The 17,469-nt window shown below is 40.4% G+C and overlaps 1 protein-coding gene across 2 annotated transcripts in view; it reads left to right on the forward strand.

Moving 5' to 3' along the window:
* The window catches only part of INO80 (INO80 complex ATPase subunit), an 85,162-nt gene that overhangs the window by 11,453 nt on the left and 56,240 nt on the right, over window positions 1-17,469 (forward strand). Inside the window, exons 2-15 of one of the 2 annotated variants that reach the window (XM_020793730.3) lie at window positions 1,535-1,720; window positions 2,023-2,189; window positions 2,483-2,550; window positions 3,774-3,935; window positions 6,269-6,389; window positions 6,942-7,153; window positions 7,620-7,673; window positions 11,713-11,916; window positions 12,661-12,856; window positions 13,026-13,093; window positions 13,450-13,659; window positions 13,997-14,077; window positions 15,503-15,598; window positions 16,801-16,860. In XM_020793730.3, coding sequence (XP_020649389.2) covers window positions 1,578-1,720; window positions 2,023-2,189; window positions 2,483-2,550; window positions 3,774-3,935; window positions 6,269-6,389; window positions 6,942-7,153; window positions 7,620-7,673; window positions 11,713-11,916; window positions 12,661-12,856; window positions 13,026-13,093; window positions 13,450-13,659; window positions 13,997-14,077; window positions 15,503-15,598; window positions 16,801-16,860 — 1,842 coding nt within the window. In that variant the 5' untranslated portion in view covers window positions 1,535-1,577. The remainder of the gene's footprint in view (window positions 1-1,534; window positions 1,721-2,022; window positions 2,190-2,482; window positions 2,551-3,773; window positions 3,936-6,268; window positions 6,390-6,941; window positions 7,154-7,619; window positions 7,674-11,712; window positions 11,917-12,660; window positions 12,857-13,025; window positions 13,094-13,449; window positions 13,660-13,996; window positions 14,078-15,502; window positions 15,599-16,800; window positions 16,861-17,469) is intronic. The other variant, XM_072986257.2, reaches the window with a different exon arrangement.

A 17,469-nucleotide genomic window follows, 5' to 3' on the forward strand; every position in this document is an offset into this window, starting at 1 on the left:
ATTAGCAACTTGTCCCTCAGAGAAAATGTGTTCGTATGGAGTTCATTTCGTATTGGTCCATTTGTTATGCCTTTAGTTGTCTTTGGAAGCTCTCATTTGTAACAATATATTTTTGGTTAGAAAAAGATTTCAGATTCCTAAGTACCATAGTAATAATTTTATGATTCAGCTTCAAATGCTTATTTATCAGAGAGCATAATACCAGATATGTTATATTTTGTTGTCCTTCAGTACAGTGGGTTTTTTATAGATTAAACTTCAATTTAGGTACAGTGATGCCTTGCACAACGGGTGCCTCACACAACAATGAATTCACACAACGATGCCTTTTTCTGTTAAATTTGCCGCCTCACACAACGATGTTTCCTATGGGGAATTTTCACACAACAATGCCTCTTTTTCGCTCCTGTAAAAGTGTCTTACAATGTTTGGAACCTGTTTTAAATGCTTGCAATGGTTAGCCCACCTCCTGAAACCTATGCAAACTTATTTTGGTGTTGTTCTGACACTTCGTTAATTTGTGGTGATTTTTTGTTTTTCCCCTCATTGAACTCCATGCATTTCAATGAGGGGAAAAACAAAAAATCACCACAAATTAACGAAGTGTCAGAACAACACCAAAATAAGTTTGCATAGGTTTCAGGAGGTGGGCTAACCATTGCAAGCATTTAAAACAGGTTCCAAACATTGTAAGACACTTTTACAGGAGCGAAAAAGGACTTCGCAAAGCCATTGAAATGCATTGAGTCGGCTTCAATGCATTTCAATTGGGGAACCGGGTTTCACTCAACAATGTTTCCTATGGGGATTTTCGCTCAAGGACAGCAATCTGTTCCAATTGGAATGGATTAACCGGTTTTCAATGCATTCCTATGGGAAATGGTGTTTCGCAGAACGATGTTTCACACAACGTTGATTTTTTTGGAACCAATTAACATCGTTGTGCAAGGCACCACTGTATTTGCTGTTAAACCGCTGTACTGCAGCCAAAACTGTGCTCATGACCTGGGGTTTAATCCCAGGTAGCCGGCTCAAGGTTGACTCAGCCTTCTATCCTTCCAAGGTCGGTAAAATGGGTACCCAGCTTGCTGGGGTTGCAATGTGTAGCCTGCATAATTAACTTGTAAAACGCCCAGAGAGTGCTTGAAGCACTCTGGGGCAGTATATAAGCAGCACGCTTTGCTTTGCTTTTTTTCTTTGCTCCCTTTTGACAGAGCCTGTCTTCCCTAATGTCCTTTTTTCTTTACTTCCTCTCACCAGCCTTATCTGTGGAAGTTAGTATGAGGTCCCAGTTAAGAGTGAGCCTTCACTGGACTGAGAAAGAGTAGGGGTTGTTCACAGAAAGAGGATGGGTGATAGAAGAAACCTACAGATGTGCAGCTTCTAAGACTGGGCTGCCCAATGTGAGGTGTGATAAAAAAAATGGTGCATCTCTGCTACTGCCACCTCCAAAAAACAAAAGAGGGTTCCTTTGACTTCATCACTTTTAAAGATAGATATGATGGGACTAAAAAAAAACCTTGTTTTTTTTAAGCTGTGCATTAGAAGACTTTTTTGCATGAGGAGAGGCGTGTTCTATGGCCTCAGAGCTGGGTGCTGGAGACGATGGCAACTGCACAGAGCTGGCAACACCCCTCTATCTGCGATATTTGGAGAAAGCTCTGCGGTTGGATAACTTCTTACGACAGACATCTGCTATCTTCAATAGGAATGTGTCCAGGTATCAAGTTATTTCTTTTGATTTGGAAACTCACAAAAAAGAGGCATTTTATTTATTTATTTATTAGTTTGTGACATCCTTTAAATTTTATCGTTCTCATATTTATGTTAGTCCTTGATCAGTAGAATTTTGAATGATATACAAAAGACTGCAATCCAACATTGTACTGGTGCTGCAGCACTACAGAGCTCCCATCTCTCAATTCCCTTTCTTTTAGCTGTGACACATCAGAGCAGTTTTCTATTTTTTTCCTTTTTTCTGTTTTTTTCTGTATTAAGTATATATTTTTAACTTAATTGTAGTGATGAAAGTGAAGATGGGTTGGACGACAGTTCTCTGCTTCCTCAGCCGGGGGGTCCCTTGATGCAAGTTAAAGAAGAACCTACAAGCTCTTTGCTGGGGGAAGCTTCAGGGGCAGGGAATTCTGGAATGTTAAACACACACTCACTAAATGGGGTAATACAATCTGGTAAGTAACAGAATAAATGTTAGTTACCATTTGATGATGAAATTACTAGTCTTTGCAGATGGTTTCGTATTTGGACCAAGAAACTGTTGTTGTGTCTTAAATTCTTGAAAAATATGCAGCTTAGGCTCACCACTTGGGGGCACATGTGGGCTGGTAATGTTTGTTATTAGTGAATACATCTTTTCTTAAGAGGTAGAGCTGGGATAAATACCTAAAGGATCTTCAAATTGCCTAAAAGATCTTGAGCCGCATGTATATTACAACCATTTTCTTTTTATATATTCTTTAAACAGAGCCAAAAACAGAAAAAGGGAGTCTATATAACTTTTCCAAATTGAAAAAGAGCAGAAAATGGCTAAAGGTAAGGTTTTTATTAATTGGAAATGTAAATTGTCATAATAATATTTTGATCATATTTTTAATTTTTTTAATGTCAGTGTTTTTTTGAAATATGAAAATTGCTTTTAAAGCACTTAAATATATGTTATAACTTCTTCAGTATTTAGAACTGTGATGAATCAGTTAAAATTGTTACAGGTTTTCATTTCTCTGTTGCTGCTGGCCATGTTTTCATGTCATGTTAAGCCAGAGATTGGGAATCTCTTTTTTTTCCTGTTAAGAGATGGCCAAACATTTCTCTCTCTCTCTTGCTGTGTCTTTCAGAGAGAAAAGAATAGTCCCATGTTCCCAACTTCTGTGGCCTACCATTCCTCCTTTCCTATGTGGAGGATTCCACAACAAGCCAGCTTTGTAACTCATATTGTGAAGTTGGCTTGTTCTAAAATCAGCCACAAATAACAATCAGTCAATCAATCAATCAATCAATCAATCAATCAATCAATCAATCAATCAATCAATCAATCAATCAATCAATCAATCAATCAATCAATCAATCAATCAATCAATCAATAATCTGTATAGCACAGCCAGAGACATTTCAGTGAAAATAAAGCAGAGTTCCCAACATGCTATTCTAGTTTTGAAGGCGGAGTGGAAATGTACAAGTCAGGGAAGAGGCTGTGTTTGTTCACGGTAAACTGCACCATGGTTTAGCATAGGTTCTGAACACAGCCATTTTAGTGCAGTTGTTTTCTTGAACTTGTCACATTATTTATGTACTTATGCACCCTAAAGCAGGGCTGAAGAATTTGCAGCCTCCATATATTGTTGCACTGTAGTTCCCATCTGCCCCTGCCATCATATCAAATTGTGAGAGGTAATGGAAGTTGCAGTGCAGCAACATTTTGAGAATGATGTTTCCCTGTTTCCTCACAAAGTCACGAGACAGGCATCAAAAATGTCTCTGTATGTGAGGAAACTGGTCACATGGGGACATCCAAATCAAACACATTGGGGGTTTATAGTGTTATATTCTCTTCCTGTTAAAGAAGTTTTATCCCCTTAGGTAGAAATGCAAATGAGGCATGGGAAAGTGTAGTAGGTAGTAAGGATATTCTGTATAGTGAACTTGGTTAATCCTTTCATCAGTTCTGCCATAATCCAGTAGATATATTTGAGGAATTCTTTTTCCCCCTTGTCATATTGCTCACTCTTACTGAAGTGAAATTATCTCAATTTTGACAGAGCATTCTCCTGAGTGATAACTCCAGTGATAGTGAGTCAGCAACTGATGAAGACGGGGAAGAAGGGGAGGAGTTCACACTTTCTAGGGAAGAACTTCACAATATGCTGCGATTGCACAAGTACAAGAAACTGCATCAAAGTAAATACAGCAAAGACAAAGAGGTAAAAAAATCTAGCACATAATTTTTTTCATAGTGAACCATGCTACTAGACGAGAATAGATTTAACTGTTTCCAGCTCTTAATATACTTGATACTATTCTATTCCCTTAAACCTTTTCATTACCCTTCCTGTTTGTAAAGCAGTGGCAGTACAGTGGTGCCTCGTATAACGAGTGCCCCGTTTAACGATGAATTCGCTTTTGCGATCGTATAACGAAGGTGCCTATGGGGAAAAATCGCTTTGCGATGTTTTCCCCGTAGGCACCATTTTCCCCCAGCTGAGCGGCGGGAGCCTCCAAAGGAGCGCTCCCGCCACTCAGCTGGGGGAAAATGCCTGCGGTGGCCTTCGAAGGACCCTTCCGAAGGGTCCTTCTGAGGCCACCACGGGGGGAGGGTGGGGGGATCCGATGCCTGCCAGGCATCCTGGGCTCGGATCCCACCCGCCCCCGGTTACCCAGCCTTGGGTAACCTGCGGCGGGTGGGATACATGCCCGGGATGCCTGAAAGGCATCCGGATCCCCCCGCTCTCCCACTCTCTCCCCGCGGCTTGGATCGGACCCGCGAGGGCTAGCCCTGCCATGGCTGGACTCCCAAGAGTCCAGCCATGGCAGGGCCAGCCCCCCGCGGGTACGATCCAAGCCGCGGGGGGAAGGTGGGGAGACCCGATGCCTGTCAGGCATCCTGGGCTGGGCAGCGCGGGGCGGCAGGGACAGGGTGGAGGGGTCCCGAAGGTTTCCAGGCTTTTGCCTGGAAGCCTTCGGGATCCCTCCCCCACCCTGCCCCCTTCGCTGGCAGCCACCCCTCGCTGCTTTTCCCAGCCTGGATCGGGCTCCTGGGAGTCCGATCTCGGCTAGGGAGGGCAGCGCGGGGCGGCGGGGACAGGGAGGAGGGGTCCCGAAGCCTTCGGGATCCCCCTCCTCCCTGTCCCCTTAGCTGGCAGCCACTCCTCGCTGCTTTCCCCAGCCTGGATCGGGCTCCTGGGAGTCCGATCTCGGCTAGGGAAGGCAGCGCGGGGCGGCGGGGACAGGGAGGAGGGGTCCTGAAGCCTTTGGGATCCCCCTCCTCCCTGTCCCCTTAGCTGGCAGCCACCCCTCGCTGCTTTTCCCAGCCTGGATCGGGCTCCTGGGAGTCCGATCTCGGCTAGGGGAGGCAGCGCGGGGCGGCGGGGACAGGGAGGAGGGGTCCTGAAGCCTTCGGGATCCCCCTCCTCCCTGTCACCTTAGTTGGCAGCCACCCCTTGCTGCTTTCCCCAGCCTGGATCGGGCTCCTGGGAGTCTGATCTTGGCTAGAAAAGGCAGCGCGGGGCGGCGGGGACAGGGAGGAGGGGTCCTGAAGCCTTCGGGATCCCCCTCCGTGTCCCCTTAGCTGGCAGCCACCCCTCGCTGCTTTCCCCAGCCTGGATCGGGCTCCTGGGAGTCCGATCTCGGCTAGGGGAGGCAGCGCGGGGCGGCGGGGACAGGGAGGAGGGGTCCTGAAGCCTTCGGGATCCCCTCCTCCCTGACCTCTTAGCTGGCAGCCACCCCTCGCTGCTTTCCCCAGCCTGGATCGGGCTCCTGGGAGTCCGATCTCGGCTAGAAAAGGCAGCGCGGGGCGGCGGGGACAGGGTGGAGGGGTCCTGAAGGCTTCCAGGCTTTTGCCTGGAAGCCTCCAGGATCCCCCACCCACCCTGTCCCTGCCAGTTTTTAGTCCATTGGAATGCATTAACCAGGTTTTAATGCGTTTCAATGGGCTTTTTAATTTCGCTTTACGATGTTTCCGTATAGCGATGTTAATCCTGGAACGGATTAAAGAGTCGGACACGACTAAACGACTAAACACACACACACACATACGGGGCACCACTGTATTATTATTCTGTAGTCTATGGCTAGAGAAGAGGTGTGGTTATCTCTTCCTTTTTGTTCTTTTTTCCATGCTATCTGCACGTTGTGCCTGAAGTACAGTGATATAAGAAGAAAGCATTAATTTGTGATTTTTTTTGCTGGTTTTCATTCTTATAATTTAATTGGTGCTCTTGCATATCTCTTGTACCTAACTTTACAGCCTGTTGCCCAGAAAAAAAACAATTACTTTTGTTTGGTGTGGGGTTTGGGCCTTCAGTGTCCCGTCCCCTTAACACCCAACTTGATAGCTTTTTCAGCAGTCATTTAGAAGTTATTTGGGGACCACGTTTAACTTAATACATTCCTTTCAAGAACTTTATGTTGTAGATCATACCATATGTTAAGAATCTGTATTTTCTGAAAAGATATCTGAATTTTTTAGCTCAATTGTCTTGCTTACTTACTTAATCCTAGTATAAAAAACAAAAACAACTATTCAAATTTGTTTCAGTTACAGCAGTACCAGTATTACAGTGCAGGTTTACTTTCCACATATGATCCTTACTATGAGCAGCAGCGTCATCTCATAGGACCCAAGAAAAAGAAGTTCAAAGAGGAAAAGAAATTAAAAGGTAAGCACTGTATTGATTTTCTCTCTTGTTCTCCATATGTTTTGAACTACAACGGTCTTATGTCTTATAATTCGCTATACTTGCTGCAACTTGTGGAAGTTGTAATTTCAAACATCAGCTTCATTTAATAATCTCCGTATAGCTTTATTTCTTTCCTGTACCCTCTTCATTATTTGGCATCTCTTTAAATTTGAAAAATGGAAGATGTTACACACACAAAAAAAAACACACACACACACAATAAGTCCTTAGGTGGTTACTTTGCAAATTTAAGGTCATACTTTTCTGATGTTTTCTATCATTGTTTATTTTATTACTTTAGTTTGACATACTGTATATTCTGGCTTTTGAAATGTGAACAGCTTTGGAATTGCTTAAGTAATAAGAAATAAAGTAATACACGCCTCAGCATGTATAACAAAAATAAAATTAAAATGGCATAAAATATCTAAATAAACATGAATGGGATATGTTTGACAATTATGGGTTTAGTGTTTATGGCTTCTACATTGTTAAAGGAGGAAAATGATATGATATCCTGCTCTTACTCAGCCAAATTGAAAAAGGTTAAAAAAAAGAAGAAACGGGATGAAGAAATATCCTCTGAGGAATCTCCACGGCGCCATCACCAGACCAAAGTTTTTGCCAAGTTTTCTCATGATACACCTCCCCCAGGGTCCAAGAAAAAGCATTTGTCCATTGAACAGCTGAATGCACGCCGAAGGAAAGTATGGTTGAGCATTGCTAAAAAAGAGCTGCCCAAGGTGAGTTTTCTGAATAGAAAAACCAAGAATGTGGTAGTGGAGAAAACATCAGCAAGCACAAGAATGCAGAAAACAGTCTAATATTCTATTATTTACTATACTATCAACACTAACTTGCCTCTGACTTCTGTACACGCCTATTCAGACATCCATTTTTGCATTTCATTTAAATAAATCTTCTGTTTACATAGGAAGGGGCAGTAAATTGACATGGGCAAAAGATGGGAAGGTGAGAAGCCTATGAATTCATAGAGTGAAATGTCTAAAATTTATTTCTTTTTGATCTGAGATATACAGATAGGAGATAATTGCTACAAAGAAATTGAAGGAAAGATAGACTTCTTTCATTTATTCATTTTACTTTATATAGCTATTGTAATTCATTTTCTAGATGATATTTTTTTTGAAATGGCAAAATTACCTTTAAAAGATATTACCAAGCTATAACCTTACTTCTTTTCTTCAGGCATATAAGCAAAAAGTATCTGCCCGAAACCTGTTCTTAAGCAACAGCAGAAAGGTATGATATATCATGCATCTTTTTATATTCTGATAAAGCAACTTAGTTTGTGATGAGCTTTCAATTTTTAGTTTATTCATTTTTATTCTGTCTTCCAAATTATTATAGATTGCTTAAAATACAGCAGTAAGTTGCTACTAGAGTAGACCCACTGAATCAGTAGCGGTTTAGTGAGTCAGCTCCTCTGTATGTTTTTCTGATTCAGTGAACCTACTCTACAACTTACTACTGAATTCCAGCCTTTGAGTGTTAGCAACGTAATTCTATATGTGTCTATATGGAAATTAGCCCCAAATGAGTGGGTATACAATTGCAGCCTTAATTTTAAAAAATAAAATACAATAACCTTAAGTCGAACACCAAAAATACTGTAGATTAAAAGGTGCAGCATTTGAATCAGTGTAACAACCAAACATTATGTTAAAATGCTTTGGAAATTTTATCTTTGCCTGATATGAACTGATGCTCATGCCTCAGAGGTTCCAACGTGTGCCTCCAGTGCTAAATTTGGATCAACTCATATATCCAGATTGTGGAGCTTCCTTCAAAGGGAGTACAATACTTTTTAGAATAAGGTAAGCATACACTGTCCCTTCTTCGATTCACATCTTAACATAGTGAGGGAGTTTTAGTATGTCAAAGAACCTTGACAGCAATGGCTAGACTCCGTTGTGAGCCTGGACCCCTAGCAGGGTCACCCAAGGCAGAATATTTACAGCTCAGGCTCTACTTTTGGAACATAGAATGTGAGGAATATGATTTAGGATAAACTGAAAACTGTGAAGAAAGAAATGGAATGTAAGCACTGCAGTGTTTGGTGTCAGTGAATGAAAGTAGACTGGAATGGGATATTTTCAGCCAGACAACTGCAACATGTTTTATTCTCAAAACGACAAACTCGGAAGAACTAGAGTGGTTCTAATACTGAAACAAAATGGAGCACAGGAACTTAGATGCTGTAATGCAAGTTCTGACAAAATAATACTTATCAGACTCCTGGGAAAAGCCATCAACATTACTATTATTCAAGTCAGTGCTTCAACAGCAGATGCTGAAAAAGATGAAATTGAAAGCTGTTATGCAAGCATCCAAGAGGAAATTGATCAGACACCAAAACAAGATATGCTTCTAGTCATAGGCAACTGGAAGGCAAAAGTAGTAAATAAAGCAGAACCAAATGTTGGGAAATTTCTTTCTTTCTTTCTTTCTTTCTTTCTTTCTTTCTTTCTTTCTTTCTTTCTTTCTTTCTTTCTTTCTTTCTTTCTTTCTTTCTTTCTTTCTTTCTTTCTTTCCTTATTTATTTATTTATTTATTTATTTATTTATTTATTTATTTATTTATTTATTTATTTATTGTCATTGTAAGTATATACACAGTATACCCATACAATGAAATTCACAGACACCCAGAGACCAGACACATGCACACACATAACATTCCCCCAACACTCCCCACCCACTAAAAGTCCCCACTAAAAATACAAACATCTACACCGCAGGCCAAGTAACACAGTCCAACTAACTATTCACTACTGGTGATCTTTAAGCTCATTATTAAGTGCAATTATAGCTCTGGGATAAAAACTGTTCAGAATTTGGTCTAGAAACGAAGCAGGAGAATGACTCAGATTTCTGTGAAGCCAACAGTCTGTTTATGGCAAATACACACTTCAAGCAAACAAACACAGTACACATGGACATCATCAGACAGCCAAGATAGAAATCAAGTATTGTGTAATTGGAAGCAGAATGTGGAGAAGCTATATTCTCTCTGCCAAAACAAGGCCAGGAGCAGATTGTGGTATTGATAATGAACTGTTTATATCAAATACTACCATAAATCTAAATGCAAGCACTAAAAGAATTGTAATGCCAAAATACAATTTAAATAAAATTTCTCATGAATTTAAAGTCCACATAAAAACAGATTTGCATTACTCACCTAAATTGACCATGAATAAAAACAATTGTAGATTGAAACAAAAAATGTTAGAGAAGAATGCAAAAAGACAATTCCTGTAGTAAAAGGAAAAACCTAGATAGATGACAGAAAAAAACACTTAAATTGTTAGAGACAGGAAAGAAGAAAACATAAAATGTTACAGAAGCAAGGTAAGAATCCTGAATGCAGGTTTTCAGTGACTGTCATGTAGCGCCAAAGAGAGCTATTATGATGGCTAGAACAGGAAAATGGAAGAGAACAACAAAAGAGGAAAACTAGGATATCTCTTCCAGAAGATTCAAGAAATCAAAGGGAAATTTAGGCCTAGATTAGAAATGCTGAAAGACCCAACAGGGAAGCACACTGTCTAACCCAGAGAAAATAAAGAAAAGGGTAGAAATAGTATACTGAAGACCTATACAGAAGAGATGAAAGGATGACATATTCCTTTGAAGAGGAATCCTATGATTAAGAACCTGCGGTTCTAAAAAGTAACATGGGGGTGTAGATGGAATAATGATAGAATTATTTCAAGCCACAGACAGAATCTGTTAAAATTCAACAAGAATATGCCAACAAATATGGATAAGAAAAAAAGGCCCACAGATTGGAATTGCTCAGTATACATTAAAATCCTCAAGAAAGGAGATGCCAGGGAGTTCAGTAACTATAGAACCATTGCTCTAATTTCCCATACAAACAAATTGATGCTCAAAGTGTTGCAGCAGTGGCTTTTACTTTATATGAAGAGAGATATATCTGATGTTAAGCTCAATTGTGAAAAGAAAGAGCCATTCAAGATCATATTGCAAATATCTGCTGGCTACTGGAGCGCATCAAAGAATTTCAGAAAAAGTCAGTCTGTGCTATATAGACTACCACAAAAACCTTTGATTCTGTGGATCATGAGAAGCTATGGATTGTTCTGAGAGAAATGGGTGTGCCTCAACACTTGATTGTCCTAATGCATAAGAAACTACTATGAGGACAGAATATAGAATGACAGAATAGTTTCCTATAGGCAAAAGTGTCAGACAAGGATATATTTTATTTCCCTGTCTGTTCAGTCTATACACAGAATATATACAGAAAGCCAGACTAGATTCACATGAAGATGAAATGAAAATTGGTGGAAGAAATAGTTATAATAATTTTAATAATTGAAGATGTACCGATGACACCATCTTAATGGCAGAAAGCAGCTGGCTCACTATGTATGGGTGTGAAAGCTGGAGAGTAAAGATAACTGACAGGAAAAAATATTGATTCGTTAGAAACATCGTGCTGGGGAAAGCTTTGCAGGTACTCTGGACTACAAGAAAAACAAACAGATCCTATAGCAAATCAAGCCGGAACTATCTCTGGAGGTGAAAATGATGAAACTGAGACTGACATGCTTTGGACACATTGTGAGATGGCAAGATTCCCTGGAAAAGACAATAGTGATAGGAAAAAGCAACAGGAAAAGAGAAAGACCAGTGGAAGATGGATTGACTCCCTAAAAGAAACTACAGCCTTGAGTTTGCAAGAGCTGAGCAGGGCTGTTTGGGACAGAATTTTGGATATTGCTCATTCACAGGATTGCCATAAATCAGAGGTGACATAGTGACATGTAACAACAACAAAGCATACATTGACCATATCTCCGTCTTGTCTCTCTGAGTTTCAGTTTAATAATCCTCCTTCAACTCTTTACCCAAACACTAATTCGGAACTGAATCTGTTTTTTTATACAGTAATTGCATACATAATATTGATTGTAGTATTATTGCTTTATATTTATATTATCTCATTTATGTAGAAGATATAAGCTATTTTTCTTGAAGTATTTGAAAAAGTCTTACCTTTTATGTGTATGTTTGAGCTATAAAGATTCATCTTTGTTGTGCAAAGAAAATTCTGACTATAACAGCAATAGATTGACTTTGGCTTATTTTTTATTATTTCATTTTTCAAATAAGTTGTTTCAGCATTGAAAACCGTAATGCTGTGGAAAAATGGCAAGACTTTCAGGATGTCACCTCCATTGCTTCTGTATACCTGCATCTTATTTTAAAAGACCACCATATTTCTCTCTCTCTCACTGTCCCCCTGGTAGCTGGCCCACCAGTGTATGAGAGAGGTGCGTCGAGCAGCTATTCAAGCCCAAAAGAACTGCAAGGAGACTCTACCACGGGCACGACGCCTTACAAAAGAGATGCTTCTTTACTGGAAGAAGTATGAGAAAGTAGAGAAAGAGCACCGCAAACGAGCTGAGAAGGAGGCACTGGAGCAGCGTAAATTGGATGAAGAGATGAGAGAGGTGAGGCTAAATCACACAAGGATGAAAATCCAAATATCAAGCTATTAACCATGATGATTTTTGGCAACACAGACCTTTAGTTAAGAAGTAAAATCCTCCACACCTTTTCAGGAGCTGTCTTTTATGAGGGGCAGCACAGCCTTATTTCTGTGTATCCGTAAATGGCTGCTGCCTGAACTCTATTTTTATCTTTCATTTTTCTATAATCAGACCAATTCTTTCTTTATTTTATAAAGTATAGGCTGAAATCCTGTTGCTTTGTTATGCATGCAGAAGGCAAAAAGTTTAACATTTAGTCATTCATAGATAGCAATTAACAACTCCCTGCTGGGATTCTTGGGAACGTTTGGCTGCTGGCTTGGTGAATGATTGAGAATCCAAGCAGGGACATGTTACTTGCCAGCTAGGACCAACTGGATCTTGCACCTTTTGGCTTTTGCGTGCATAACAAAGCAACAGGATTCTAGTCGCTGTGTCTGTTTAACATGATGTCTACCCTAGATTAGCAAGAAAACCCAGGCTAGATGTCAGCTAGGGCCCTTACAACTATTTAGATGTTTTTGAAATGGTATCTTTAACTTGTGAAAGGCATCCCAGTAGAATTGAAAATATAATGAAATATGATTAGCTCTTGCTTTTAATTAGAACACTGGTTTTGAAGTTAACTACACCTTTTTACTTTTTTGGAGGCTATGGTCCTGTAGATATGACATTGTTTCCTGTTTTTCTTGTAAATTATTTTAGGCTAAGAGGCAGCAGAGAAAACTTAACTTCCTAATTACACAAACTGAATTGTATGCCCACTTCATGAGCCGTAAACGAGATATGGGACATGATGGAATCCAGGAAGAAATCTTAAGAAAACTTGAAGACAGTTCTATCCAGAGACAGATTGATATTGGTGGAGGAGTTGTAGTCAACATCACCCAGGAGGATTATGGTAAGGAGTAAAACTGGACTCCAGCAGGATTTAGAGAGCTCTTAGAAGTCATAATTATGTTGTATGCCTGTGCAATCCTATGAACTTTGAGCTTTTAGGTATGTTTCAGGAACGTAAAAAAATTGAGATTTAATCTGTGTAGTCTTTTAAAATTTGTTGATATTTTCAGATAGCAACTACTACAAGGTTCAGGCTCTGAAGAATGCTGAAGATGCCTTCCGGATTCATCAGGCCCAGGTGAGTATTGAGGAGAGCATCATATAGTAAGAAAATGTTTTGAAGATTACATCTGGTTGTAATCTATGCATTAGATTGTTTTTACTGTACTATATTTGTATCAGATCTAGAACAAGAGAGTAGCTACAGGTGGATTATAAGTTGATGCTCAGATTTAAAACACAGTTGTACTTGTTAACTTCAGTGACTCAGATTTCTAATAAAACTTGTGTAGAAAGAACTTCAGCATTTTCAGTGTAGTCCTCTACACCTCTACTTAGAAGTAGGTCCCATAAATTTGGGTCAGTCTTACATCAAGGTAAGTGTGTATATAATTGTAGCCTAATCTCTCTCTCTCTTCCTTTCTCCTTATCTAGACGAGATCATTTGATGAAGATGCTAAAGAAAGTCGAGCAGCAGCTCTTCGGGCTGCCAACAAATCTGGCACTGGCTTTGGAGAAAGCTACAGCCTTGCTAACCCATCTATCCGGGCAGGAGAGGACATTCCACAGCCTACCATTTTCAATGGTAAACTCAAAGGTTACCAGCTGAAAGGCATGAACTGGTTGGCTAATCTGTATGAGCAGGTATGCCAGTGTTTCTTCAATCTAATTTTCATAAATGCTTTTTTCTTCTTATGACTTCAGAAACAGATAAATTTCACTCACATGTTTTTGCCTAAATTTCTTTTAATTAAAGGAACAAATATTGTGAGAATAAACCAAGCAGTGCTTTCAGTGACAACTTGATTGTTTTTCATAGCGGCAGCATTATGGTACTTCCCTCAGATAATATTTAAAGTTAATTGAAAGTTTCAGTTTTGTACTGATTTCTTGTGCCTTGCCTAATAAATAGGTGCAAAAATGTTCTGTGCATTTTGCGCCTTACACAAACCAGATTGTACAGTGTTTGCTATCCTTGCAGGGCATCAATGGGATTCTAGCAGATGAAATGGGCCTGGGCAAAACAGTGCAGAGTATTGCTTTGTTAGTCCATCTGGCTGAAGTAAGTGGATTCTTTGTCTCTTATACTGCTATCAATGAAAACTAATATTTAATGCAGGGTTCAGATGGGCCTTAGTTTATACCGTTGCACACAAACATTTGTTTTCAGACCTTTTATCAACAGAATTAAGAGTGCAGTCTCTTGTTGTTCAAATTGTTTCCTGGATTTATATAGCTTCATCTTTCTAATATTCCTGAGAACTAATCAGCTAATCTCAGTCTTCATCTCCTTCATCCAGTAGTATATTTCCCTTCACTTTTGTCTGTTTTAAAACTGCAAACACATAAAAGGATCTATGTCACTTCATTCTGTATAGCAATGGCCCCTAACCTTTTCTGAATCACAGACAATTTGGCGCTCACATATGGATGGGGTGTGCTCTTGGATGGGCGGGTTGCGCTTGCGGAGAGGGGCGGACCTGTGTGCATGGGCGGAGGGATGGGACGTGCATGCGTGGAGGGGAGGGGCATGCTTGCAGAGGGGCAGGGCACACATGTGTCCGGGTGGGGTGTGTGGGGGAGTGCGTGCAGGGGAGCAGGAGATCTGTCTTCACGGCCCGATCCTGCCAAGTCATGTTTTGACTTGGAGAATATCAACATATTTGTGAAGATACAGAGTTGCACTGTGAGATGAATATTTTTAGACATGAAAAAAAACTCAAAAGTTGCTAGAATAGCATAACAATAAATAGTATTGTGTCTCATAGCAGCCATTTTCCCAGAGATAATTGGGGTTGCTACTTGTTACAGCATCCCTATAGAACAGTGGTCCCCAGTCTTTTCCCAACAGCAGACTTGTTGGGGGGGTCCATGTGCAGAACAGGTGGGCTGGGGTGTACTCACGTGCATGTGCAGGGGTGGGGCATGCTTGTGGGAGTGGGAGTGCGCATGTGTAGGGGCATGCGTGGGGGTGGGAGCATGCTCGTGCGCATGCCTGGGGAGCGTGCTCGCAGGGGGCATGCTTGCGGGTAGGCAAGGTGGGCTCTCGGGGCAGGGGGAGTACATGCGGGGGGGGGCTGTAAATCTTTCTCCGTGGCTTGGTCCTGCCAGGCCGCGGCCCCGGGGGTTAGAGTCCCCTACTATAGAAGATATAACAAGAACTGCTTTATAGGAGGTAGCCATGTTAGTCTGCTTCAGCATGTACAACAAAAATAAAATAAAATGTGTTCAGGGAAGTGGATTATATTGAAAAACAGTGAAATGCATTTGTTAGTCTTTATGGTGGCACAATTGTTTTGCTTTTGTTTTTGTTATAGATATGGAAGGAAATTTCAGTAAACATTTTAGCTTTCTGGTAAACCTAGTTACGTATAGCTTCAGTGGGCAACTTTGTGACCACATACACATTTACTTTATATAGAATGTTTGCTTGTTTCACTGTTTCATAAATTGATGTTTCTCATTAGTTAACGCTTGCTTTTTCCAGAGAGAGAACATTTGGGGACCCTTCTTAATCATTTCACCAGCTTCTACGCTAAACAACTGGCATCAGGAGTTTGCCAGATTTGTCCCTAAATTCAAGGTAAGATTTGGGATGGTGCTAGAACATTAACTTAATTGAAAGTTTCAGCTTTCTGTCATATAAATACTTTGCTTAGCTTGAAGATTTAGAAGATGCAACTGCTTGTTATCTTTTCTTCTAGATGTTTTTTGCTAAGCCCCTTTAATAGTTTCATAATTTTTCATTGTGGTGTTTCTGCACTGAGATTTTTGTCTCATTCCTTGAACAGAAAACCATTCTTGAGCTGGTTTATTCTTTATGCAGCAGATTGGCATACAATTCTGTCATCCTCCCCAGTTTGTCATCATGATGGCAACTCTGAGCTAAGACTCGGAGAGTGTGATAGCCCCAGGATCGTCCTCTGATTTTCATTGCCAAATAGGGAGTTGAACCCAGATGTCCTCTAGTCCTAGTCCAACATTCTGCTATACTGAAGTATCTCTTCCTAAACATGTCCCCTGAACTCTGCCAATGAGCTGTCTTGAACAAGTATGATTTGGGTGCCATTTTTGCATAAAAAGAGAAGTGACTACTACTATTCTTCCCAGGCTGAAGAAACTGTTCACTTGTTCATTTTATGCAGTTCTTTGCTTGTTCAACAGATGGCAGTACAGCACTTATTATTATTTCTAGTTGTCTGATTATTGATTTTGGCAGTGAATTTTGGCTGCTTCCTGTTCCTTATGACAGTAGTTCTTATTCTGCAGTGCAACTCTGAAACTTTGGGGAAGATACAAGGAGTGTGAGAAGAAAACAAATGGCAGTAAATAAATTTAAATAGATAATCATGCTGAGCTGTCATCTAGTAAGTTATTAAAACAGACAAAAATATTTTAAGCCTTGTATTCTCAAAGGCTTTCATGGTCGGGATCTGATGGTTGTTGTAGGTTTTTCAGGCTTTTTGGCTGTGTTCTTCAGAACAGCCCCAAAAAACCCAACAACTATTTTAAGCCTTCCTTGTGAGCCACAAAAATTCTAAACTTTGCAGCTTGTTGTTTACCCTCTGTAATTTTATCCAGTCTTTAACCAGTGAATGAGCAACCTAAGATCCATGCTGCTTAGAATTTTTTTCTTTTTTTCTTTCAAATCAGGAATAATCGTCTGATTTCAGTATCCCTCAGTCAGTAGTAATGCTTTCTGGGATTTTTATAGAGATCTTAAATATTCTTCTTCAATTGTGTTAAAAAGTATTTATTTGGAATGTATTTGTGTGAACTTTCTAGGTGCTACCTTACTGGGGAAATCCTCATGATAGAAAAGTCATCAGGAAATTCTGGAGTCAGGTACTATCACATATATTGCATTAAAAAAAAGCAAACAGACCCAAAGCCATAGCTGATGAGAATGTGAGCATATATTTCTGAAAAGAAGAATGAGGGAATACATTCATCATTCTCAGTTTCATTTCAACATTCAGCCACTCACTGATACAAGCCTTGTGCTATCATCCAAGGCCCAGAATTCCAGCCCAGTGCCCTTCATTCCATATTGTCACCTGTGTTTCTGGGAATTCCCCTTCTGTGGCCCAACATTTGAGCACTTCTTAAGAGAAGAATCCGCCACAGCTTTTGCCTTGGATCTTTGAACATGGTGAGAAAAGTCCCACCTAGGTTCTGTAAATGATACTTTGAGTCCCCGGTTGGAAGAATGGGAATAAGGGAGGGGGAAGGAACCATGTCATTTTGTTTTCACATAAAATATTGTGCAGCCCCCCTCACGACCTCCAAAGTAGGATTTTGAAACTGATTACGCACCCCATCCCAGAATGTTTGGGCCCTTTATGGCCCTTGGCACAGAAAGTTGGCTTGCAGACTTTCTGAAGTTGCCCACCCTTGTTTTAGGGCAGTGGTTCTCAACCTTGGGTAACCCAGATGTACTTGGATTGCAATTCC

This window comes from Pogona vitticeps, chromosome 1, assembly GCF_051106095.1.
Source record: "Pogona vitticeps strain Pit_001003342236 chromosome 1, PviZW2.1, whole genome shotgun sequence".
In the NCBI taxonomy this organism is placed as follows: domain Eukaryota; kingdom Metazoa; phylum Chordata; class Lepidosauria; order Squamata; family Agamidae; genus Pogona; species Pogona vitticeps.